The sequence below is a fragment of the Emys orbicularis genome, chromosome 8 (genome assembly GCF_028017835.1).
Source record: "Emys orbicularis isolate rEmyOrb1 chromosome 8, rEmyOrb1.hap1, whole genome shotgun sequence".
Lineage (NCBI taxonomy): Eukaryota > Metazoa > Chordata > Testudines > Emydidae > Emys > Emys orbicularis.
The window spans coordinates 58104275-58130466 of NC_088690.1; the positions used below are offsets into that span (position 1 = coordinate 58104275).

Genomic DNA, 26192 nt, shown 5'->3' on the forward strand with positions numbered 1-26192 from the left:
CATGTGTCTCCAATGTTCAACCTTAATGTAGGGCCCCAAAATCCCTCAAGAGTTTAAAGGGTTAAATTAAAAAAGCAGAGGAAATTTTAACTGTCAGATATTAATCAGACTCCCTCTCCATCCTAGCCCACTTTCCCTCCAAGGCTTGACAGCAGTTACACTCCTTTCAAAGCAGGCAATGTTCATGCTCCATTACCTTTGATTACAACTGGCCCTGACTGGTTAGTTATAGTAACTAAAAGATAACACCAGCATTGTCCTGCAGTTCAGACATTTATGAAGCTTTCTATTAAGGAAACATTGGGTAAAACTAATCTGTAGAGAAGTAGAAGGTTTCTACTATTAATATGCAGGGTAGACACTGGAAGAAAATAGTTATAAGAACACAGCATATCAGGGCTGTGCTCAAGTCTCTCCACTGGCTCCCAGTTAGTTTCTGATGCTAGTTTAAGACTTTGGTCCTAATCTTAAAAGCAATTCATGGATCAAGCCACAGCTACATTAAAGACTACATTTCAGTGTGTGAACCAGAGACACAGCTGTGTTCCTCTAGGACAATACACATCACAAAGCCCAAGATGAAGCACACGAGAGTTAGGGACAAAATGTTCTCAGTTGAGGGGTTCAGCTATGTAACAAGCTTCCAAAGGACATCAGGGAAATCTAAAGTCTAACAGTAATTAAGGAACACTGCAAAAGAGGAGGTTACTCACCCTGTGCAGTAACTGACGTTCTTCGAGATGAGTGTCCCTGTGGGTGCTCCACTCCAGGTGTTGGTGCGTCCCTGCGCCTTCGCTCGGAGATTTTTCGTAGCAGTACTCGTACTGGCCACGCATGCGCAGAGGCTGCCCCCCGCTGTGAGTCTAGGATAATAGTACGCATGCGTGGCCAATCTCCTCAGTTCCTTCTCTACAACGGAGGCTACCCCAACTCCGAAGTAGAGGGGAGGAGGGTGGGTAGTGGAGCACCCACAGGGACACTCATCTCGAAGAACGTCAGTTACTGCACAGGGTGAGTAACCTCCTCTTCTTCTTCGAGAGATGTCCCTGTGGGTGCTCCACTCCAGGTGACTTAAAAGCCGTATATCTTAAGGAGGTAGGGACTTCGGATCTGATAGGAACGCCGTTGATAGTACAGCCCTGCCCAAACGTATATCAGATAGAGGGCCTTGAGTAAGGGCATAGTGTTTAACAAATGTGTGCTCAGAGGACCAGGTGGCTGCTTTACAGATATCAGCCAGGGGAACTTTGCGTAAGAATGCTACAGAGGCAGCCATAGATCTAGTGGAGTGTGTTCTGATGCCGTCTGGAGGTGTAGCTTTCTTTATCTGATAGCACAACCGGATGCACTGAGAAATCCAGTTCGAAAGTCTCTGGGTAGAAATAGGCGTACCTTTGGAACGCTCCGCGATGGAGACAAAAAGTCTGGAAGAATTTCTAAAAGGTTTGGTTCTATCCAAATAGAAGGACAAGGCCCTACGTACGTCTAGTGTATGCATTGAGGCTTCGAATGAGTTCGCATGTGGCTTCGGGAAAAAGGTTGGTAAGTGTATCGGCTCATTAATGTGGAATGACGAGTGTACCTTAGGAAGAAAATTGGGGTGTAACCTGAGGGTAACCTGGTCTTTGAAAAATAGCGTATATGGTGGGTCTGCCATAAGAGCTGCTATTTCTCCTGCCCACCTGGCGGAGGTAATTGCCACTAAAAATGCTGTTTTCATCGAAAGGTGTAAAAGGGAGCACGTGGCTAGGGGTTCAAATGGTTGCTGAGTTAGGCAAGATAGAACTAGATGAAGGTCCCACGGAGTGGTGGGTGGTTTTATGTCTGGGTATAGGGTTTGTAGTCCCTTGAGGAAGCGCTTGGTGATCGGATGAGCAAATACAGAAGTATCATCGATTTTGTCATGAAAAGTTGTAATAGCAGCTAAATGGACCCTGATGGAACTGGAAGAAAGGCCGGATTGCTTAAGGTCCAATAGGTATTCAAGTATGAGCAGAAGAGATGCTGACGTGGGACTAAGTTATTTAGTTGAACACCAGTGTGTGAATCGTTTCCACTTACATAGATAGGTGGTGCGAGTAGATTGTGTTCTGCTATGTAGGAGCACTCTTTGAACTTGTTCAGAGCAATCTAGTTTGTTTTGGGAGAACCATGGAGGAACCATGCTTTGAGGTGGAGCATGGGTAGGTTGGGGTGGAGAAAACGGCCGTGTTGTTGTGATAGGAGGTTCGGAATGAGAGGCAAAGGGATTGGTGGTCGAATCGACATTTTGGTGAGAAACGGAAACCAGGGCTGTCTGGGCCATGATGGGGCAATTAGGAGCACCTTGGCCCCATCTGTTCGTATTTTTATCAGGACCCTGTTCAGAACCGGTATCGGGGGAAACGCATAGAGTAAGTTTTGGTTCCATGGGATCATGAATGCGTCTCCCAAGGAATGTTTGCCTAGCCCTGCTCTGGAGCAAAAATTGGGACATTTCTTGTTTTTTGCAGTTGCAAAGAGGTCTATTTCTGGGTAGCCCCAAATGCGGAATATGTTGTGAATGGTGTGCTCGTTTAATTCCCATTCGTGATCCCACGGGAAACGTCTGCTTAGTTCGTCCGCTGTGGTATTCATCACTCCGGGAAGATAGGCCGCTGATACCCGGATGTTGTTCGCAATGCACCAGTTCCAGAGCTTCAGAGCCTCTGTGCACAGAGAGTGGGATCGAGCTCCCCCTTGCCTGTTCACGTAGAACATGCATGCAATATTGTCTGTCATTATGCGTACGTGTTGGTTCTTGATCAGTGGCAGGAATTGACGGCACGCATTGCGAATGGCTCGAAGTTCTAGGACGTTTATATGGAGAGAGGACTCGGTTGAAGACCAAAGCCCCTGGGCTGTGTGGTGAGACATGTGTGCACCCCATCCTGTCAGAGATGCATCGGTCGTCAGTATGAGGGATGGAGCCTGCTGAAGAAAGGGGACTCCAGAGCAGAGGTTGGAGTGAATTGTCCACCACTGTAGAGAATCTTTGACTCGGATAGGTATGGAGAGAGTCTTGTTTAAAAGGTGCACATTCGGTCTGTACACTGTGGCCAACCACGCTTGGAAGCACCTCATGTGTAGACGTGCATTTTGGACGACGGAGGTGCACGAGGCCATGTGACCTAGTATTTGTAGGCAGTCCCGGACAGTCACCTGGGGACTGTTGCGAATCGTTGCGGCCAGTTGACTTATAGAATTGAAGCGGGCTGGTGGGAGAGATGCCAACCCCGTCCGGGAGTCTAGGTATGCCCCTATGAACTCCAGATGTTGGGTGGGGTATAATGTGGATTTGTTTTTGTTTACTTGCAGGCCTAAAGATAGGAAACAATCGATGGTAAGTCGTATGGATCGGAGAGCTTCGTCGAACGTTGAAGCTTTGAGGAGGCAATCGTCTAGGTAAGGAAATATTACGACCCCTTGTTTTCTGAGGTAGGCTGTAACTACGGCTAGGATCTTGGAAAAAACACGGGGGGCCGTGGACAGTCCGAAGGGGAGAACCCGGTATTGGAAATGTGTGGAGCCGAGAGTAAAGCGTAGGAATCGTCTGTGGGACGGGTGTATAGTCACATGAAAATAGGCGTCCTGTAGGTCGAGGGCTGAAAACCAGTCGCCCTGCTCCAGCGCTGGGATTATAGTGGTGAGAGTGACCATCTTGAACTTTTGCTTTTTGACAAATTTGTTGAGCCGCCTGAGGTCGAGGATTGGTCGCCATCCCCCATTTTTCTTCTCTGTTAAGAAATAATGGGAATAAAACCCCTTCCCTCTGTGTCGTTCTGGCACAGTTTCTACTGCTCCCAGTTGAAGGAGATGCTGCACTTCTTGGAAGAGTAGTTGCTCGTGAGATGGGTCCCTGAAGAGGGACGGGGAGGGTGGGTGGGTGGGAGGGAGGGAGAGGAAGGGGATGGCGTATCCAATTGTAACTACCTCTATGACCCATTTGTCGGATGTAATTTGTTGCCATTGATGACAGAATGGTCATAGGCGGTGTCCAAAGATAGGTGTGCCGGCTGAAGTGGGAACGCTGTTTTCTAAACCCTCGACCAATGCTTCAAATCTGTCTATTAGTTGGAGGGGGTTGCAGCGCCCCTGTAGAGTTAGGACGACGACGTTGGAATCTTGGTCTTTGGCGTTGTTGCGGCTGCTGTTGTTCCTGCGGTCTATAGGAATGTTGTGTAAATGCGGGGTAGCGTGGACGTTGATAAGGTTGGTATCTAAATTGTCGTCTTCTGGTCGCAGGTGGCTGGAGGCCTAGGGACCGGAGGGTTGCTCTTGCGTCCTTCATCGAATGAAGCATGTCGTTTGTGGTGGAGGCAAAAAGTTTTTCCCCGTCGAAGGGAAGATCCTCAATGGTGCTCTGGACCTCTCGAGGGAAGAAGGAGGAAGAGAGCCATGAACCCCGTCGCATGACCACTGCTGTGGCGGTCGACCTTGCTGCAGTGTTAGCTACATCGAGGGCCGCTTGGAGAGCGGTGCGTGATATGGTTTGTCCCTCGGAAACCAGAGCTGTGAATTGTTGTTTCTTCTGCTCTGGGATGTGATCAATAAAATCCATGAACTTACTATAGTTTTTGTGGTCATATTTTGCAAGGACTGCGGTATAATTAGCTATGCGAAAATGTAGCGTCGAGGATGCATATACTTTACGGCCGAAGAGGTCCAGGCGTTTACTGTCTTTGTTGGCTGGGGTGGAGCGGGCGTACTGTTGTTTGGCCCTCTGGTTCGCTGCGTCCACTACCAATGAGTTTGGCGCCGGATGGGTAAAAAGGAATTCAGAGCCCTTTGAAGGGATGAAGTACTTCCTGTCCGCTTGTTTACAGGTAGGTAGGCTTGTGGCTGGATTCTGCCAGATGGATTTAGCGGGTTCTAAAAGGGCTACGTTGATTGGCAATGCCACTCTAGAGGAAGAAGAGGGCTGCAGGATGTCTGTTAGCTCATGCTGTTGTTCAGTGACTTCCTCCAAGTTAATTTTTAAGTCACCGGCAGCTCTTTTAAAGAGGTCTTGGAATTTTGCATAGTCATCCGACGGTGTTGGAGGAAGGGGAAGTAAGGCTTCCTCAGGCGTTACGTCGGGCTCTGCTGGAATAGGAGCAGGACTCAGTTGCTCCTGGGAGTGTGACGGTGCTGCCTGGTATCTTATGTCACCGGCAGATCCGTCACGTGGCGGTGCTAAACCGGCGTTGCGCCTGGTCGAAGTGCCGTAGCGCATGCGTTCTCGGGGGTACGATACCCATGGTGCCCAACATTGCCATGGTGGTGGGTAGGGCATAGGTGGTGCCATCCAAGGGTTCACTCCCCATGGGGCAGGATCCTGATAACAGGCTGAGGTGATTTGTTTGTAACCCCTGTTGATTGGGGTGTGGGAGTCTTGATCAGGAGAAAAAACTGCCTGTGGATCAGTTTCCTCCTCACTGGAGGAAGGTTGTTCTGATCCTGAGTCATGCACTGGAGAAAAACAGGCAGTCATCAGGGGAGACTGCAGAATAGGTGACACCGATAGATCTGCTGTCTGAGTAAATTGAAGAGGTGAGGCTCCTGAATGAGGTGAAAACTGTGGAGGGGGAAGTTGCCCTGAGGGAACATTCCTCTGAGCAGGGGTTTTGCCTTTGATCTCCCTGTCAGTCTGTGCCGCGGTTGCCGGTGCCGTGGTAGGTGCCGGGGGGGGCAACATCAGCCCGCTGAGGGTCAGCCAGGGCGGGAAATGTCGGCACCGCGTCCATCGCGGTGCCGAACGGTGCCATAAACGAGGCAGGCAACTGAAAGCCTGAAGCCTCGGCACCGGAGCCTTGCGCCGCCGCCGCAACCTGAGGCGGCTTTCGTGCGGTGCCTGAGGAGCCTGGCTCTTCAAAAGTGCTGAGGCGAGGAAACACAGGCAGGGAAACTGTTGACCTGCCTGAGGCACTTTTGTGCCTCACCAACTTCCTTGTTGGAGAGGGCTGCCCCTTCTTTGAAGTTTTCTTCAGGTTTTTTGAAGCAGGGGGGCTGTGTCGGGCAGTAGAGCCGGAGTCGGCGCCTGGGTCTGAAACTGACCCGAGAGACTTCTGCAGGAGGAGCAGTTTCAATTTGAGCTCCCTGTCCTTCCGTGCCCTGGAACTGAGTTTGGTACAGTGGGCACATTTTTGGGGAATGTGTGTTTCCCCCAGGCATTTTATACAAAGAGAATGGCCATCACAGAGTGGGATAGCATCCTTGCACGTAGAGCAGCGCTTAAAGCCTGTGGAGCCAGGCATGGTAGAAGCGGCTGCGGCTGAGAGAAATTTTTTTTTTTTTTTTTTTTTTTTTACACAGATAAAGAACTAATAAACTAGACTAACAAGAACTGACAACAAACTAACTACTATAACAGGTAATTGTAAGAAAGTGAGGGATTTCCTAACGAGTCTGCTGAGCTCCGTCTCAGGCCGGGGACGGTAGAGAAGGAACTGAGGAGATTGGCCACGCATGCGTACTATTATCCTAGACTCACAGCGGGGGGCAGCCTCTGCGCATGCGTGGCCAGTACGAGTACTGCTACGAAAAATCTCCGAGCGAAGGCGCAGGGACGCACCAACACCTGGAGTGGAGCACCCACAGGGACATCTCTCGAAGAAGAACCTCTCTTCAAAAAGGCCTTTCCACCATAAAAATGACACTCAACACAACAAATCCCAACCAAAAAATTGCTGAAACAAATCAACCTAAAAACCAAACATCTAAACAATCAAAATCAAAGCCCTTATCTCAAGTAGTGTTTTTATCCCAAAGAGGGGGAAGGGAGAGAGAGACTTTATGAAGTCCACTAGGAACTTTGCTATTGCTTTTACATGGAAGGTGCTCAGATACTATGGGGATGGACGTCAGTATAAAAACTTAAGATAGGTAGATACAACAATGGACTAAAATACTCCATCTAAAGTTTACAGCAGACAGAGTGACCAGGCACGTATTTTAAACCTACAGGAGGGCACTAGTACTCTAATCATGTATACCGGGAATTGAATCATCACTTTCAATATAATCCACCCTTAGGAGGATGGCCAAATCCCAACTGTCTGTGGTTCCCAACTGCTTCTGTACTGTTTACATCCTACTCCCACACCCCAATGTGTTTCCTTTTTGCTACTCCACTGAACAGTGCACACCTTGGTATGCAGTTCTGTCTGGAATACTGCTCATGTGCAATAGCCCAGACCCCACTGTACCAATGCCTACACAGTTCAATAGCGCGGCATGCAGAGAGCACACTGGAGCTTAAGAAGGAAGCAGCGGAGTCCCAAGTACACGATCAGGTTTGGGAGAGAAGGTGCCAGTGGTACAGGGAGAGGTCAGAGTTTACAGTGTGGTTACAAGTGGGCTGTTCCCAGTGACAAGTACCACCAACCAAATCCACCTTCGCAGCTGCCAAAACTCTGCCACATCTACCAAGCCAGACCCCAGAGCCAACAAAACCTGTCTCTGACAACATTAAGAAATATTTTCTTGCTTAAAATATTAAGAATGAGACCTGAATTTTAGTGACAAATATTTGGTCACCATTGTGACTGGACCATTTCCCAACTGGGGTGAATATGGGCATTCTGGAGCTGACAACTGTAGTTTTAATAAGTGCTGAAGCAGTGGATGTTTAATCCACCTGTAAACTCCTGCTAGATTTCTACATTGCAAAACCAGGTGCACCCTGGGCTTGCTTATCCAGCATGGCACTGAACAGCAAAGACTATTTATCTTTCAGTAATTGTGATTCTTTAAGATGTGTTGCACATGCATTCTACCTTTGGAGGACCTATGCCCCACTGCGGTTGAGTATTGATTCTTTTTGGCTAGCAGCTTCTGTTGGGGCTGCGCCTGCACCATAAGTGTCCTTGTGCCCCCTACCCAAGGGCATAAACAGCAGAGTGGGCCTAATTGCTCCTCACTTCCTTCGTCAATACAGAATCCCATAGGAATAGGACTCTGCGTTAGCAGGGAAGGAGGGCAGATCATGGAATCCGTGGAAACAACTCACCTCAAAGAACCGCAGTTACCGTAATTTAAGTAACTGTTCTCTCTTCAAGTGATTGCCCACACTGATTTCATTCTTAGTGACTAACAAGCAGCTGTCTGTTTGCATGGAGTTGGGTACAAGGAGTCTTTCTTGACTGTTAACTGCAGGGCAGCCTAACCAAAATTGGCATCTGATCTGGAGGCCTGTGCTAGGGAATACTGATTGGTAAATGGGTGGATCGAGCACCACATCGCTGCTGTACATATCTCAGGTAAGCTGATCGAGCCCTAGCAGAATGAGCCCTAATATGGCCGGGGGGATCTTTCCTGGATAACTCATAAAATATTCTTATGGGGTCAGAGACCCACTTTGATAATATCTGGGTGGACACAGATTGCCCCTAACAGCTATTCTTTTATGTGGTCTGCCTGCTTTTTGGCCTTACATACAGTTAAATGTACTGTATTATTTTGCACCATTAAGGTCACCTTGCATTTTGTTGAGCCATCTCTCCCTAAGAGACCTCAAGCCTGCAGGTGTCAGTTCACTATGCCTTACTGAGTTCAAAGCCAACTTGCTATTCTACACAAAGTTTTTGTTCTTTCACTATATCAGTTTAGACATAGAGATGATTAAATCACTGCAACCTCTAGCATGGATACAGGTATAGCCATATAAAGATGCTTATAACATATAGCTAATAAATTGCCTAGGGAGGTTGTGGAATCTCCATCATTGGGGAATTTTAAGAGCAGGTTGGACAAACACCTGTAAAGGATAGTCTAGATAATACTTAGTCCTGCCTTGAGTGCAGGGGACTGGACTAGATGACCTCTCAAGGTCCCTTCCAGTGCTATGATTCTAATTTCTATAAATTTAGACAGAAATAAAGAAGTAAGCTAGTCTGATATAAGTGCCATACTAATGTCACTGTTCACACTAGGAGTGGATTATATCACAATCTGTTTCTAAACGGATATAGTGAAAGCGGTAGAAAAGCTGTGTATACCAGCCCAGAGAGTAGTCCAAAGGCACAGAATATACTCGATGAACCTAATGAAATACATAGTTTTGAATTTGTACCCAAGATAAATAAATGGGGAACCGTGTCTATTGTTAGCGTCAAAATGGGCAGAGTAGTGAAAGTGCAATGAGATTTGTGTATGAAAAACCTTTTGTATAAGTGGCTTCTCTCCAAAGTTTCCAAGAAACAGGCCTTCAGATTCAAATTACTCACAAGGGAAAGCTTTTCTGATTCAAGTAGATGTGTCAACCTCCGAGGTTTCATACAAAGAAAACTATTAACTAGATTGCACCTGTGAACTCCAGTTATTGCAGTAATGATTGCAGAAGTTGCTTTTTTATATTTTAATGGTTTTGCAAGCTCAACTCATTTCATTATTGTGTTACCTCCGCCTGCCACCATCACTCCCAATGTACTCCATCAACTAGTCTTTGCTCATTAACATACACACAGCAGTTGTAATGCTTAATGTCAAGCACAATATGCAATCTGTCTGCTAATAAGCTGTGCAGGTAACCTGCCATGCATGAATCAGAGCTTGTTATTTCAGTGATGGAGTACTACGGGGGGGAGGGGAGGGGAGTCTCATTTACTACCTTATGGACACAACTGTATGGGGTCCTTTGACTTTGACGAATAATCAGCAGCAAAATGCAGAATTTCCAAAGCTGCTGCTGTTGTGAAGACATTGAGTGCTTCCTTTCTAGCTCTATCATGCCAATATGTTTCACTGTGCCTGTGCTAGTGGTGCCACAATAATGCTATAATTGTGAGATTGTGCCCACACAATCACTCCACACAGAAATGAAACGGATTATAGTTCCTTTTAAGGAAAAAAGTGTTGTATTCCCCTTAAGAATTAATATTGGTCTGGAAAACCCCACCTTTGTGTCAGAGTGACATGTAAGTAGTTTATGTTGCAGAGCATCTGGAGGTGGGAGATGTCTTCTGCTCCTCAATGGAAGGCAGAAACTGAACCAGGATGGACCTCAATAACTCCCTGCTAATTTGTTTCCAATGGGATGGAGGTGTGGTAGGGGAAGGCTGGGAACTTGCCTGGCTTCCCTCAGGACAAGGCGGTAATAATATGGGTGGCCAGGCAAGGGGCTGAAGAAAGGAGGGGAGGAGAAAGGAGCAGGATTGTATCTGAAAAAGCACCCGTGAGTAGGAGAGATAGTGATTTGTTGAATGATGAAAGGGCAAAGGAAAAGAAGGGAGCACAAAAGGAACAGAGACTCAGCATGTTAAAACTATTAGAAAGTTGAACCCTTAAAGATTAAATAAGATGTATATAAACAAAATGTGTGTACACTTATATGTATACTTGTATATGTATATGCATGTTCATGCTGAAGACCAATTTTATGTCTTACCTTTGAATTGTTCCAGATTGCACCAATTAAAAAATATTTAGCAAGTGTTAGCAAAATAATTCCATAGAGGAGGATACTCCAGGACCCACCTACAAGGCCTTAATCCTCCCTCCTGCAAATCACTCAGTATTTTTACAGTGAAAATTGAGCAAAACATTATTTAGCCAGAAAATTTCAGGTCTTCTAAGAAGCCCAGACAGAATCCAAGCCTTCACAGAAGTAACAGTAAGAGTGAAAAGGTGAAGGAATCAATCTGATTAAAATTAATGTAAATTAAAGGGTGCATGGGCATATGGAGGGGCGGCAGGTGTATGCATTTTGGGAAAAATTGGTAAGATATCTCTGGGTCAAGACGGCTGAAAACTACTGCTTTGGTGTTTACATTTATAATCTTAATACTTCATTAGCATGTGTTTCCATTCGTTTCTTCTGACTTTTGTTACCAGGGAAACAATAGCCAAGATTAAAATATTAATCTCTCTCATTCAGAACAAGTATAGAAAAGAAATGTTGAAGAAGTAGTGGCGACTAGTATTTTAAAACTAAAGTAACCTCAGCTATAGTCTGCTACCCATGAATACTCTATTTGAGTATTGGCCCATTTTCAGTTTGGGCAAACAGCATTCTGTCAGCTTTGCTTTGTAGCCCTTTGTAATCTTACCCAAACTGCTTTGCTAAAGAAGAGATACAGTGAGCATGGCTGAGTCATGAGGAAAACTATATGGTGCATTTGTATGTGCATGCATACACCACACATGCTTATTTTTGTATGTGTGAACATTTGTGTGTACATACCCTTGGTATGAAGAACATAACAGAAATAGTACAAAGACTGAAAGTAACTTCTATGCTCAACAAATACACACATCTAATTCTTTATGCATGGACTTGCTTGAGTATTATGAATCAAAGCATGCATAAAATTGTGTGGCATACACTCCCAAGTCTGAAATTAGTGATGTATTTGCACACACTTCAACTACTTGAGTTCAATTACCCACACCAGTTTCTCTTGAGTTTGTACCAGGTTCCAGACTTACCAAAAGTTTAAGCAGCCAAAACCGGGACTTGTAGTACAAGGTTTTGGTGGGGTTGATGAGGAAAAGCAACATGAATCCATACAAGATGAGTGGATTCACCTGCATAGGGACATGGGTGAATTTGCCATATATACATGCCAGCAGGCTCAGGCACCACAACATCCCAAGGAATCCAGCAATCTAATAAAAGATGGAGGAGAGAAACAAAGTTATACACCTGATAACTCAAGACAATTCTGAATTCCATACTATAGAACCCAAGGAAGAGCTGCTTTCATCACTATAATCAAATCAGTAACACATCAGTAACCTCCTTTTCTTGACTTAAGAACATAAGAACAGCCTACAAGGTCAGACCAAAGGTTCATCTAGACCAGTATCCTGTCTTCTGACAGTGGCCAATGCCAGGTGCTCCAGAGGGAATGAATAGAACAGGTAATCATCAAGTGATCCATCCCCTGTCGCCCATTTTCAGCTTCTGGCAAACAGAGGCTAGACACACCATCCCTGTCCATCCTGGCTAATAGCCATTGATGGACCTATCCTCCGTGAATTTATCTAGTTCTTTTTTGAACCCTGTTATAGTCTTGGCCTTCACAACTTCTCTGGCAAAAAATTCCACAGCTTGACTGTGCGTTGGGTGAAGAAACACTTCCTTTTGTTTGTTTGAAACCTGCAGCCTATTAATTTCATGTGGTGACCCCAGTTCCTGTGTTATGAGAAGGTGTAAGTAACACTTCCTTATTTAATTTCTCCACACCAGACATGATTTTGTAGACCTCATTCATATCCCCCTTTAGTTGTGTCTTTTCCAAGCTGAAAAGTCCCAGTCTTATTAATCTCTCCTCATATGGAGGCTGCTCCAAACCTCTAATAGTTTTTGTTGGCCTTTCCTGAACCTTTTCTCAATAGTTATGTTACAATTCATTCCAAGGAAACAGGACGATTTATTCTGCTGACGCTTAAAATGCACAGTGGCTCCTGTGGCTTTGTCAAGGCTGAATCCCCACTCTGTCACTCCGAGTGCAGAAGGTGGGGGCCTGCAAGGATTCTAAAAATTAATACTTGCCACTCTCCAGGCTTGTATTAACCTCCCAAGATTACAGCTTTTCTCTGAACGTGGCTTGGTAAATGCTGCCACCACCCAAATGCAAAAAAAACCCCTTGGACCCAGGAAGGAGCACTTGGGAATTCCTCCCTGTGGGATACCCTTGAGTCCTTTCACCCTCCCCCCGGGAAGAGCTGAGAAAGAAAACAAAGGAAATTAGCTGTGGCTACCAGCTAATGAAACAACATTCACAAACCAATCCTGTTCTTAAAAAAGGTAAATTTTATTAAAAACAAAAAGGAAAACAATACATCTGGAACTCAGGCTTTTGCTAGATTTTAAAAGAGCAATTCCAAAAATCAATCACCCAAAATAGCTTTCTTGGGGGTTCAGCTTAAAGGTTACAAGCAAACAAAAGCATCAGGGGTTCGCACAGAGGAGATCCACAAGCCAAAATAAGAAATAAACCTGATTGTGTCTAACTAAATATTCCCTATTCAAATAATTTCTTCTAGGTATGGAAGATGAATTTTTATACCTGGTTCAAGCCTTACACAGCATTTCTGCTTATAGCATTGCTGCTTCATCCCCTGCAGCCCAGAGAACAACAGACAAAAGGAAAGTTTCTTTCCCAATTTTAAAAAGTTCTACCTTCCCATTGGCTCTTTTGGTCAGGTGCCCACTCCTTTCCTTTTACCTGTGGGCTTGTTAACCCTTTACAGGTAAAGCAAGCAGAGAACAGACCAAGATGGATTTTACAGCTCACTGGCTGGTTGGGTGTCCGTCAAAGGGAGCTACTCCCCCCCACTGCATATATTACATGCCCCCCAAATCACAGAAGGTGCTGGCCAGCCTGGTTCAGGTCGGGTGCACATCAACTGGGATTTTTTCCTGGAGGTTTAGGAAACAGAGTTAATAAGATACATGCACCTCTAACTTTACTAATAATTACACGAAGAACTAAACAGTTCTTTTTACATTGTACTTTTTACATTTCAAGGACTACAATGACTTAGAATGCAGAGACATTTTTACCCGGCTGATTCTGGGAAACCTTCCCGGAAGAGTGCATCAGCCACTTTGTTAGAGGCTCCTGAAATGTGCTGTATTTCAAAATCAAAGTCTTGAATAGCAAAACTCCAGCGAAGAAGTTTTTTGTTAGTCTCTTTGACTGTGTGAAGCCACTTCAGTGCAGCATGGTCAGTCTGGAGGTGGAACCGCCATCCCCAAATGTATGGGCGTAGCTTCTCCAGAGCATACACAATGGCGTAACATTCTTTTTCTGAGACTGACCAGTGTCTTTACCTCTCTGAAAGTTTTTTGCTGAGAAACACAACAGGATGGAATTGTTGATCTGGTCCTTCCTGCATTAAAACTGCTCCCAGACCATGCTCGGACGCATCTGTGGTTACGATGAATGGTTGGTTGAAGTTCTACCTTCCTATTGGCTCCTTTGGTCAAGTGCCCACTCCTTTTCTTTTACCTGTGGGCTTGTTAACCCTTTACAGGTAAAGCAAGCAGAGAACAGACCAAGATGGATTTTACAGCTAACTGGCTGGCTGGGTGTCCATCAAAGGGAGCTATTCCCCCCTCTTCATATATCACAGGCTTGTTCTGCTTACCTCAAAGAGATGCTGATGGGACAAATTGCTGCGGGGATTGAGTTCAAAGATGAGGACATGATTCACTCCAGCATGCCTCCAGCCATACGTATTGATGCCCAGGAGGAAGAGGAATTCTATCAGGAGAAAGCCACCTCGATAGATTCTCACCAGTGGCCACACATTTGGTCCATTTATAAAAAACACACCTGACAGAGAGAAAATAAGTGCTTAATGATATAATACATGCCATGTTGCAGGCCAAAACAATTCTTTGCTTCTTTATGCTGATCCTAAGGTAAACAGTAGATAATATACATACCCACAAGAAAAGGGTAGTACTCTTAATCCAGAGCCTCGTATTCTAGCTATTAGAACACAGTGGAGAACCAGGACTCTTTGCCCTAAATCCAGATTGAAGTTCTGACTTGCTTTTTTCTTGGGGATGGGAGAAAATCTATCACTTGACCTCAGCCAAACAAGAGAAGTTGCATGTGGTGGTCTGAGTTTCCTCTTTTTGGCCAAATGATCAAAGTTAAACTTTATTTGGTATTAAACATTACACCCGTCTTCCCAAGCCTCACCTCATAAGTAAAATTTAAGATAGTCAAACATCAGGGATTCATAGATTATTAAACCAGAAGAAATCACTGTGATCATCTAATATAACTCCTACTGAATAGCACAGGTCATAGGACTTCCCTGAATTTATTCCTGTTTGATCTAGAGCATATCTTTTAGAAAAAAAAAATCCAATCTTAGGTTTCCAGTGACGGAGAATCCACCACAATCCTTGCTAAACTGTCCTCACTGTATTTTAAGTCTCCTTTTACCCCAATTTGCTTCTGCCCCAACCACTTCTGAACATGCCAGTGATTACTAGCTCTGCTCCATCTCCCACTCAGGCCACCAGCAACATCCTACTCCCTTATTGGTAGGAGTAATGTGAAACTGAAGCATTGGTACCAGCAGGAATTGTAACTAGAAGAAGCTGAACATTCTTCGAAGTTTGTGGTTAAGCCAAAAAATCTCAAAGCCTCATTTTTTCTCTGCAAATGGAGGCACAAATATTTTAGCCTTAGACCAAGCCAATGAAATACAACACACACTATTTAAACTAGGGATAAATTGGTCTATTCACTACATTCAACACACTGTAGTGAGGTTGGTGAAATGTATGTTGCTTCCTTTGTTCAGTCCTACAAGCTTTTGGAGACCCATGTGTTTTTACTGCATCTCAAATGGCAATCAACTCTTTAAACTAGAAGCTTTATCTTTGTCCAGCCCAGGCAGCCTTGTAAAATTTTACCCTCCTGATTGCCCAAGGCAAGGTTTCTTACTGACGGGTGAGTTAAATTGTTTTTTTCCCCAATCAATTTCAGTTTCATTGAATATTCCCATCTCCCGCCTGCCCCTTCCCCTCCCTCCTGCCCCTTCCCCTTCTAGTTGGCAGCCAGTTTCAAGCGGAGTGCCCCAAGGGTCGGTCCTGGGGCCGGTTTTGTTTAATATCTTTATTAATGATCTGGAGGATGGTGTGGACTGCACTCTCAGCAAGTTTGCCGATGACACTAAACTAGGAGGCGTGGTAAATACACTAGAGGGTAGGGATCGGATACAGAGGGACCTAGACAAATTAGAGGATTGGGCCAAAAGAAACCTGATGAGGTTCAACAAGGACAAGTGCAGAGTCCTGCACCTAGGACGGAAGAATCCTATGCACTGCTACAGACTAGGGACCGAGTGGCTAGGTAGCAGTTCTGCAGAAAAGGACCTAGGGGTCACAGTGGACGAGAAGCTGGATATGAGTCAACAGTGTGCTCTTGTTGCCAAGAAGGCTAACGGCATTTTGGGCTGTATAAGTAGGGGCATTGCCAGCAGATCGAGGGACGTGATCGTTCCCCTTTATTCGACATTGGTGAGGCTTCATCTGGAGTACTGTGTCCAGTTTGGGGCCCCACACTACAAGAAGGATCTGGAAAAATTGGAAAGAGTCCAGCGGAGGGCAACAAAAATGATTAGGGGTCTGGAGCGCATGACTTATGAGGAGAGGCTGAGGGAACTGGGATTGTTTAGTCTCCAGAAGAGAAGAATGAGGGGGGATTTGATAGCAGCCTTCAACTACCTGAAGGGGGGTTCCAAAGAGGATGGAACTCGGCTGTTCTCAATGGTGGCAGATGACAGAACAAGGAGCAATGGTCTCAAGTTGCAGTGGGGGAGGTCTAGGTTGGATATTAGGAAACACTATTTCACTAGGAGGGTGGTGAAGCACTGGAATGCGTTACCTAGGGAGGTGGTGGAGTCTCCTTCCTTGGAGGTTTTTACGGCCCGGCTTGACAAAGCCCTGGCTGGGATGATTTAGTTGGGAATTGGTCCTGCTTTGAGCAGGGAGTTGGACTAGATGACCTCCTGAGGTCCCTTCCAACCCTGATATTCTATGATTCTATGATACCCAATCTTTTATTTATTTATTTATTTTTTTAAATAGAAAGACTGGACAGGACCACCCAATTTAACTTCTCTGTGTCAATTAATTTTTCCTCCACCACACCCTCTCTTATTCAATTCCTTTCAACTAAATAGCTCCAATCTTTTCAGTCTCTCCATATGAAACTGTCTCTAATCATTTTCATTCATCTGGCTGGCATTCATAGTTTATATTGCTTGGAATTACTGAGAAAGAAATTATGGATAAGAAGGAATTATTCAAATACTGTCCCTTTAAATTTATATCCAAGAGTGATAATGTTAACAGGTTTCAGGTAACACTGAGCCAAATCAGCAGATGTATAATTAGCATTCAAAAGGATTTCACCAAAAATGTCTTGAAGAGGGTGACAGCTAAGTTAGTTTACGATAGGACAGTGAAAATATACATCTGAACTTTATTTTGAGCCGGGGCATGCAAGATCAGAGGGCTGCTTGCAAATAAAGGGAGGAAACAATTACACATTGAAAGGGACAGAAGGTGGATATCAACCTGTTTACTTGGGCAAAGCAGACCCAAAAGTATTGAACAGGAAACACTGTAAAGAATGATGATGGAGCATCATGAGAATAAATCCCACTTATAAATTCTTGGTAAAAGGCAAGGACCAGTGGGGATCTTGCCCCACTAGGTGTACCAGAGCTCGGACAGACTACAACTACAGGTGGGAGCATCAACTGACAACTACAGGTGGGAGAGAGTTTGAGGGGTCTATTTGTTAAGTCTTTAAAAAAAAAAATCTAAGTGCCTTGCAAAGTTACAACACTGTATAGTGAAAATAATTATGCATCAGTTTTCACCATTATGTTCTATATAATTTCAGTTGGCCTAAGAGTCAGACTCTGCCTGTATTGAAGAAGGGACAACGACAAGTCTGACAACAATCAAGAACAGTTTATTGGAGGTACAACCAAAAACCACTTTCAACCACTTCATTTTCTTTTATTTCCAGTTTTATGGGTGATTCTGCTCATGAAAATGAAGCACTACTAAGACTGGCCTGAACTAGATAGTAGTGTGGGCAGATATGTAAAATCTTCCCTATATTGCTCTGTCAATGCACTCTAACCTTGACCTGCAACTCTATTGTTACTGCAGTCCTGACTTCTCGAGAAGAGACAGTCATTTATGGCAAAGTATGTAGCACCAGTACAGATAGAGGTTATGTTCTCACCAATGTAGAAACATTCATATACTTGGGCAGTACCATCAGCCAGGATGGTGGAACAAGCCAGGATATCCAGAACAAAAAAATCAATAAAGCCAGGAACACCTTCAAGAGCTTAAATACAGTCTGGAAATCATCAAAATACAACACCAAAACCAAACTCAAGATTTATCAGAGCTGCGTACTTTCAACATTACTTTATAGTGAAGAATGCTGGGGAATGAGAAAGTATGACATGTCCAAACTGTCTTCATTCCATACAACCTGCCTCACAAAAGTATCTTTTTGGCCCAGAACAATCTCAAACCAAGATCTATTGACACAGTGCAGCCAAGAGGATATGAGCACCATCATTGCCAGGAGGTACTGGAGATGGATTGGCTATGTGCTTCGGACAGAAACTGATTCCATCACCAGAGTAGCAATAAGATGGACACCTGAAGGCCAGCGAAAACGAGGCCATCCGAAAACAACATGGAGAAGAGCTGTGGAAGCTGAGCTGAAAAACCTGGGGCACAACAGATACGAGTGGAGGAGCTTCGTCGCTGCCCTAAACGCCAGAGGTGTAACGTGAACATGATGATGGTGATGATGTAGCACTTTTGTGGTGTATGTAAATGAAGACTAAGCTAAGAACACCATGATAGAGTTTATTTGTTACCCCCATTTTTCTATGGTCAAAGACTGAGTTGAAAGGCTTGCCTTACTAACCTGCTATTCACCTAGCTCTAATACCTCAGGTCAGCCCAATTACTAAAGTCAACAATAACACGGATTTAGCTGTTACACCTTCACCAACTCACACTTGGTAGACAAGTTAAAGCTCTGGTACAAGAGGCATTCAGAGTGTTAACAGATGAGAGGTTTTCTCTGTTCTGATGCCCCCAAGAGGGTCAAAACCTGTTTCAGTTCTATTCAGTTTCTGATATTGCATTTAGATCCATGATGACATGTTGATTTCTCTTACAAATCCTGTTCAAATACACCTCTACCCCAATATAATGCGACCCGATATAACACGAATTCGGATATAACGTGGTAAAGCAGTGCTCGGGGGGGTGGGGGGGGGGGTTGCGCACTCCGGCGGATCAAAGCAAGTTCGATATAATGTGGTTTCACCTATAATGCGGTAAGATTTTTTGGCTCCCAAGGACAGCGTTATATCGGGGTAGAGGTGTATGTTGCAAAACTGAAGTAATTAGAGTCAGGGTTTTTCTCCTCCCCAAGAACCTGCTATGATTTGAATGCTCTAGCTTTGTCCCTGTACTATGAAAATGGTACAAACTCTGAATTAGTAGCTTCAATTCACTAATGTATTAACAATTCCATATTCACTAACATCTTATGAGAGATGCTAATATAGAAAAGCTAACACCACATGGATATTTCATGGTATCCCAATACATTAGTCTGTTCTATTACCAAATTCTGTATTTTTACAAGTGAAGATGACCCTTGCTATTGTGAGAAAAGTTGCTAGTCATGAGGCATTGTGTAAAACTGTACTTGTTAATAAGTAAGAAACCATACCCCTGCTTCAATATACTTTCAAAGCCATCTAGACTCTCAGGAGCTATAAAACATTTAGATACTGCAGCAAATAAGATGTGACATGGAAAGGGGCCATGCCCCCATAGGAGTTAGTGAAGGACAGTCTACCCTATTAAAAGGGCTCTCTCTGGTTCCAACTGCGATAACTGCAACCATTGTGGACTCCAGGTTACTCAAAAACACAGATCTCCAGATGATGTTAATTTTTTTAAAATCAGAAGGTACGGTTGGTATGTTTTGTAATTGAACTTCCAAGTTCTAATGCCTGCCCTGAGGCATTACAAATTTATAGCCTTGACGTCTTGTTTGTACCAAGCAGACTCTCAAAACACTTTGGTAAAGGTTACTAATACGTTAGCAAAGTAGCAATTTTTAAAATTAACTTTATAGCTGCAAGTACCAGTACAACTTTTATTTTCCCAATATTTGTAGAAACGTACAGGTTTCAGGTCATGTCTCCTGATGGAAGCATACTAATTCACATCAGTGTTGGTGCATATGTTTGAAGATGAGGATTGTGGTCATGAATTCATTACTACCATTATGATGCTTTTTCATTCTGAACATTGAAAATACACCAATTTCACATTGCGAGATAAATACAGACAGACAGCTGGCTTTAATGGTATTCACAGCTCTCACACAGATTAAACGTGCAAGCTATAGACAGAAATGTGACGACAATGTATGAAGTTGAATAAACACACACATTAAAAGAGGGCCCCTGACACACATGGAGGGTGGTAATAAGAGGTGGTTACTTACCTGTAACTGGAGGTTCTTTGAAATGTGTGGTCCCTATTTGTATTCCAAACGTGCGTGCGCATGCGCACTATGTGCCAGAGCCAGAAGGTTTTCTTAGCAGTACCCGTGACCCACATGTGCATCGTGCCTCCCCTCGTGCAGGCAGGGAGGGTACAATAGGCCAGGTGGATCGACGCTTCGCCAATGACCCTCTTTCCAATGAGTAGTCCAGTCCACAGCAGAGGGGATGGATGATGGGTATTGGAATACAAAAAGGGGGCCACACATCTCAAATGTAAGTAACCTCCTCCTCTTTAAGTGATGGTCCCTATGTGAATTCCAAAGGTGGGTGAGCAGCAAGCAGTGATCAGTGTGGAGGTAGGTGCAAGGATGCGAGAGGAAGTGCAGTCTGTAGTATGGTGTGGCCACTGCAGCGTCCACAGCGTCCATAGTGGGATGTGAATGTGTGTATGGAGCACGATGTTGCTGCACGACAGATGTCTTGCCAAGAGATGTCTGTTAGGCAGACTGATGTGGCTGCTTGCACAGAGTGCACTGTGACACCATCAGGCGACAGTACATTGGATAGCATTCATAGATGCACCCAGAGACCTATTTGGAGACGAAGATGGAGTGGCATGCGGGTAGAGAGTCTGAGAAGGTCTATGAACCAAAACTGACAGGGCCAGAACGGGACTGAATATTATGGTAGCGCAGTCCCGGTGGATCTTGCATTGCACTTGTGGGAGGAGGGGAATGGGGGGGGGGGAGAGGAGTAGCGGAGGGGAGAAGAGCATCACCTTACGAACCCTCTGATGGCTCCCCTGAAACAATAAAGGGGCAACTTGCGGTTCTCGGGGGTGGAGAAGAGATCCAAGTGTGGGGTGCCCCATTTGTGGAAGAGAGCTCAGAATGTGGCACTGTGCAATTCTCACGTGTGGTTGAGGTACAGAATCCTGCTGAGCACGTCGGACAGGGAATTTTGGGTGCCCAGGAGGTATGTCACTTGGAGCTTGAATTCACTAGCTTGTTAAGTTAGGTGTTAGTGGCGTTTGACCTTTTATTTCTTAGTAACTATGATAAATGAAGAGGGGGGGAGAGAGCTCCCTTTTATGGACACCCAGCCTCTTAGAGTTGTTCTCTACTTGCTTTCCCTGTAAAAGGTTAAAAGGTAGGTAAAAGGAAGGGAGTGGGCACCTGACCAAAAGAGCCAATGGGAAGGCTAGAACTTTTTAAAATTGGGAAAAAACTTCCCCTTTGTCTGTTCTGTTGTTGTTCTCGGGGAGAAGCAGAGACAGGGCTGCAGCTATGCTGTAAGAGCTTGGGCCAGGTATGAAAAATCATCAAATCATACCTATACACTACTTATTTGAAACCCCAGATATGCAAGTAGATCAGGAAATGTCTAGGAAGATGCGATTAGGTTTATTTCTGTTTACTTCATGACTTGTGGACTCCTCTGTGCTAACCCCAAATGCTTTTGTTTTGCTTGTAATCTTAAAGCTGGACCTCAAGAAGGTTATTCTTGATGCTTAATTATTGTAAGTGGATTTTTTAAATCTAGTAATAGCCTGAGTTTTCAAATATATTTTCTTTCTTTGTTTTTAATAAAGTTTACCTTTTTTAAGAACAGGATTGGATTGTGTGTCCTACGAGGTTTGTGCACATGTTGTTTAATAAGCTGGTGGCAACAGCTGATTTCCTTTGTTTCCTTTCTCACCTCTTTCCGTGCGTGCATGCGTGCGAGAGAGAGAGAGGGCTTGAGGGGTACCCTATCGGAAGGAATTCCCAAGTGCGCCTTCCTGGGTTCTCAAAGAGGTTTTTGCACTTGGGTGGTAGCACTATCTACCCATCCAAGGTCAGAGAAAAACTGTAACCTTGGGAGTTTAATACAAGCTTGGAGTGGCCAGTATTAATTTTTAGAATCCTTGCGGGCCCCCACCTTCTGCACTCAAAGTGCCAGAGTGGGGAATTAGCCTTGACATGGTGGCAGAGCGGTGGGATCATTTTTAACCAGAAGCACAGACCTCAGGATTTTAAAAGGACACATTTTTCCTTTTGGCAGCTTGCAAAGTCAGGGAGTTTTCTTTTTTTTCTTTTCTTTGCTGCCTGAGGGGGAACAGGCACGAAAAGGGTTCAGCCTGCCGAGGCAGGGAGTCCAACAAGCAGGTTTTTTTTTTTTTCTAGCTTCGTGGCAACAAAGTAGCTAGGCTAGAGTAGGGCAGCCCTGTGCATGAGGTTGCGGTCGGGCACTGAAACCCTAGAGCAACCAGTCTTCCCAAAGTGGCACGCCACGGAGAAGACACACCCAGATCTGCTAGGAGGCGGAAGCGAGGAGAGAGGCAAAGCACTTGGCAGCGAAGGCGAAGCGCTTGGAGGTGGAAATAGAGCTGAAGGGCTTAGATCTGGAAAAGGCTAAACTGGATCAACCAGGTAAGCCCTAACAGTCCTTCTCCAGGTACCGCACCCCATTCCAAGAAATTCCCCACATACAAGGTAGGCGATGATACAGAGGCCTTCTTAGAAAATTTTGAAAGTGCCTGTCTTGGATACAGCATCCCTCCAGACCAGCATATGGTGGAGCTGAGGCTACAACTCAGTGGACCCTTAGCAGAGGTGGCAGCTGAAATGCCTAATAACACATGAATGAGAATGAACTTTTAACAAAAGGCCAGAATTAGAATGGGGCTAACACCTGAGCATGCCCATCGGCGGTTCAGAGCCCTAAGGTGGAAACCAGACGTGGCATTTTCCCAACACGCCTACCACATTGTAAAAATTGGGATGCCTGGATATCAGGAGCAAATGTTAAGTCTCTGGAAGATTTGTCTCTCCTAATACAAATGGAGCAGTTCTTAGAGGGTGTTCCTGAGGAAATAGAAAGGTACATCCTAGATGGGAAGCCCAAAACTGTAACCGAGGCAGGGGAGATTGGAGCCAAATGGATGGAGGTGGCGGAGAAGAAGAAAGCTAGTAGCAGTTGGTGCAGATACCAGAAGGGGCAACCCGAGACGACACCCCACCATTGGAGTCAGCCCAAGGCCCCACCTTGCAAGGAGGAGCCCTCCACACATCCAGGGAAACCCCAGATGCCCTCTTGTCCTACCACCCTACTCTCCAACCACTCACCTCGCCCCAGCCCACAGTCTGCTGGGTGATGCTTTAAATGTAATGAGCTGGGGAATATGAAGGCCAACTGCCCCGAGAGCACCAGACAACTGCAACTCATCACCCTGGGGCCCCACCGAGAGCCTTCAGGCCCAGATGCCTTGCAAATACCCCCAGAGCGAAGGAATCATAGAATCATAGAATATCAGGGTTGGAAGGGGCCTCAAGAGGTCATTTAGTCCAATCCCCTGCTCAAAGCAGGACCAATCCCCAGACAGATTTTTACCCCAGTTCCCTAAATGGCCCCCTCAAGGATTGAACTCACAACCCCAATGCTCAAACCACTGAGCTATCCCTCCCCCCAAAACTGAGTGTGGGCGGGAGGAAGATTACTGCGTGAACAGACACTGGAGCACAGGTGTCCGCTATCTACAAATCCCTGGTGGACCCCAAATTCATCGACCCAGAGGCCCAAGTAATGGTGCAACCCTTTAAGGCCAACTCTTTTAACTTGCCTACAGCCAAGTTGCCTGTCCAGTACGAGGGCTGGTCAAGAATATGGACTTTTGCAGTCTATGATGATTATCCCATTCCCATGCTGCTGGGAGAAGACGTAGCCAACCATGTGAGGCTACAAAAAGGGTGGGGATGGTCACCCACAGCCAGGCTAAACAGGCCTCCACACCTAACCCCATTCCTGAGCCTCCTACAAAAACCCAGTCTGTGTCCCCTGATACCACAGGCCTGGGGACCCAGCCAGAGGTGGTGAAACAAGACCCCAGACCAGAGTCTATGGCAGCAGTTGTAAATCCAGTTCCTGTGACCCAGCCAGAACCAGCCCAAGGATTAGAACTGGCGGAGCAGTCAGCACCAGAGCCTGTGCTTGCAACCCCACCAGAGTCAGGGGAGCCAGCATCAAAGGGCACCACAGAGCCTGCATCTGCAGCAGCAGCTAAACCGGCACAAGAAGCTCAACCGGAGCATGAAATACAACCTAGTGCACCAGCGGAGAGCGGTTCACAGTTGACGGAGACACCCCTATACCATCTGCATCGCTTCCAGTGGGACCAAGTTCACAACCCAGCGAGGAACTAATGTCTCCAGCATCAAGGGAGCAGTTCCAGGCAGAGCAGGAAGTGGATGAAAGCCTCAAGGGAGCTTGGACGGCGGCACGGAGCAACCCACCACCTCTCAGCTCTTCCAATAGGTCCAGGTTTGTTGTAGGATGAAGACTCTTATACAAGGAAACCCTTTCTGGTGGGCACAAGGCATCCTCAGAGATAGTTGGTAGTTCCAACTAAGTATAGGGAAAAGCTCTTGAGCTTAGCCCACTATCACCCTAGTGGCTATGCTGGGGTGAACAGGACCAAAGACTGTTTGGGGAAGTCATTTCACTGGGAGGGAATGGGCAAGGATGTTTCTATCTATGTCCGGTCTTCTGAGGTGTGCCAGAGGGTGGGAAAGCCCCAAGACCAGGTCAAGGCCCCTCTCCAGCCACTCCCCCTAATTGAGGTTCCATTTCAGCGTGTAGCTGTGGATATTCTGGGTCCTTTCCCTAGGAAGACACAAAGAGGAAATCTGTACATACTGACCTTCATGGATTTTGCCACCCGATGGCCGGAAGCAGTAGCTCTAAGCAAAACCAGGGCTAAAAGCGTGAGCCAGGCACTGGCAGACATTTTTGCCAGGGTAGGTTGGCCCTCCGACATCCTTACGGATTCGGGAACTAACTTCCTGGCAGGGACCATGAAACGTCTTTGGGAAGCTCATGGAGTGAACCACTTGTTGCCATCCCATATCACCATCAAACAAATAGCCTAGTGGAGAAGTTTAATGGGACTTTGGGGGTCATGATATGTAAATTCGTGAATAAGCACTCCAATGATTGGGATCTAGTGTTGCAGCAGTTACTCTTTGCCTACAGGGCTATACCACATCTCAGTTTGGGATTTTCACCCTTTGAACTTGTTTATGGCCATGAAGTTAAGGGGCCATTACAGTTGGTGAAGCACCAATGGGAGGGGGTTACATCTTCTCCAGGAACTAACATTTTGGACTTTGTAACCAACCTGCAAAACACCCTCAAAGACTCTCGAGCCCTTGCTTGAGAAAACCTACAGGATGCTCAACAAGAACAAAAGGCCTGGTATGATAAACATGCCAGAGAGTGTTCCTTCAGAGTAGGTGACCAAGTCATGGTCCTGAAAGCGCCCCAGGCCAATAAGATGGAAGCGTTGTGGGAGGGGCCATTTATGGTTCAAGAGCGCCTGGGAGCTGTAATTACCTCATAGCGTTCCCAGACCCTACCCTAAAACCTAAAGTATACCATGTTAACAGGGCCGGCTCTAACTTTTTTGCCGCCCCAAGCACAAAAAAAAGCGCCACCCCGCCGTAACACCCCCCCCCCCCGCCGAGCGCCGCCAAACAGCCCCTGCCCCGCCGCCGAAGCCCCCCCCGTCGCGTGCCGCGCCGCCGAAGCCCCCCCCCCGTCGCGTGCCGCGCCGCCGAAGCCCCCCCCCCGGTCGCGTGCCGCGCCGCCGAAGCCCCCCCCGCCGAAGTGCCCCCGCCGCCGAACAGCCCTCGCCCCCCGTGGAGCGCCGCACCGCCGAACACCCCCGCCCCCCGTGGAGCACCGCCGAACACCCCCGCCCCCCGTGGAGCACCGCCGAACACCACCGCCGAGCGCCGCCGAACACCTCCGCTTCCTGCGGAGCGCTGCACTGCTGAAGCCCCCCGCGCGAGCACCGCCAAACACCCCCCGCTGAGCGCCGTGCTGCCGAACCCCTCGCCGCGGAGCGCCGCCGAACACCCTCCGCCGAGAGCTGCGCCGCCGGAACCCCCCCCCCCCCCGCCAAGCGCTGCGCTGCCCCCCGCCACCCCAAGATTGGCCGCCCCTTACCAGGTGTCGCCCCAAGCACGTGCTTGGTTGCCTGGTGCCGGCCCTGCATGTTAATTCTCTAAAGCCCTTTTATTCCTGAGAAATCAAGGTTCTCCAGTTTACAGCCCAGGAGAGAGAGAACGCTGAGTGGCCTGAAGGAGTCTACTATGAAGGGAAAAGCAATG

At 46.2% G+C, this 26192-nt stretch overlaps 1 protein-coding gene across 2 annotated transcripts in view; it reads right to left on the reverse strand.

Moving 5' to 3' along the window:
• Positions 1 to 26192, reverse strand: part of XPR1 (xenotropic and polytropic retrovirus receptor 1) — a 238074-nt gene that overhangs the window by 34043 nt on the left and 177839 nt on the right. For both annotated transcript variants that reach the window (XM_065409103.1, XM_065409102.1), the window contains exons 8-9: positions 14095 to 14282; positions 11425 to 11604 (exon numbers count right to left, since the gene is read on the reverse strand). In XM_065409103.1, coding sequence (XP_065265175.1) covers positions 11425 to 11604; positions 14095 to 14282 — 368 coding nt within the window. The remainder of the gene's footprint in view (positions 1 to 11424; positions 11605 to 14094; positions 14283 to 26192) is intronic.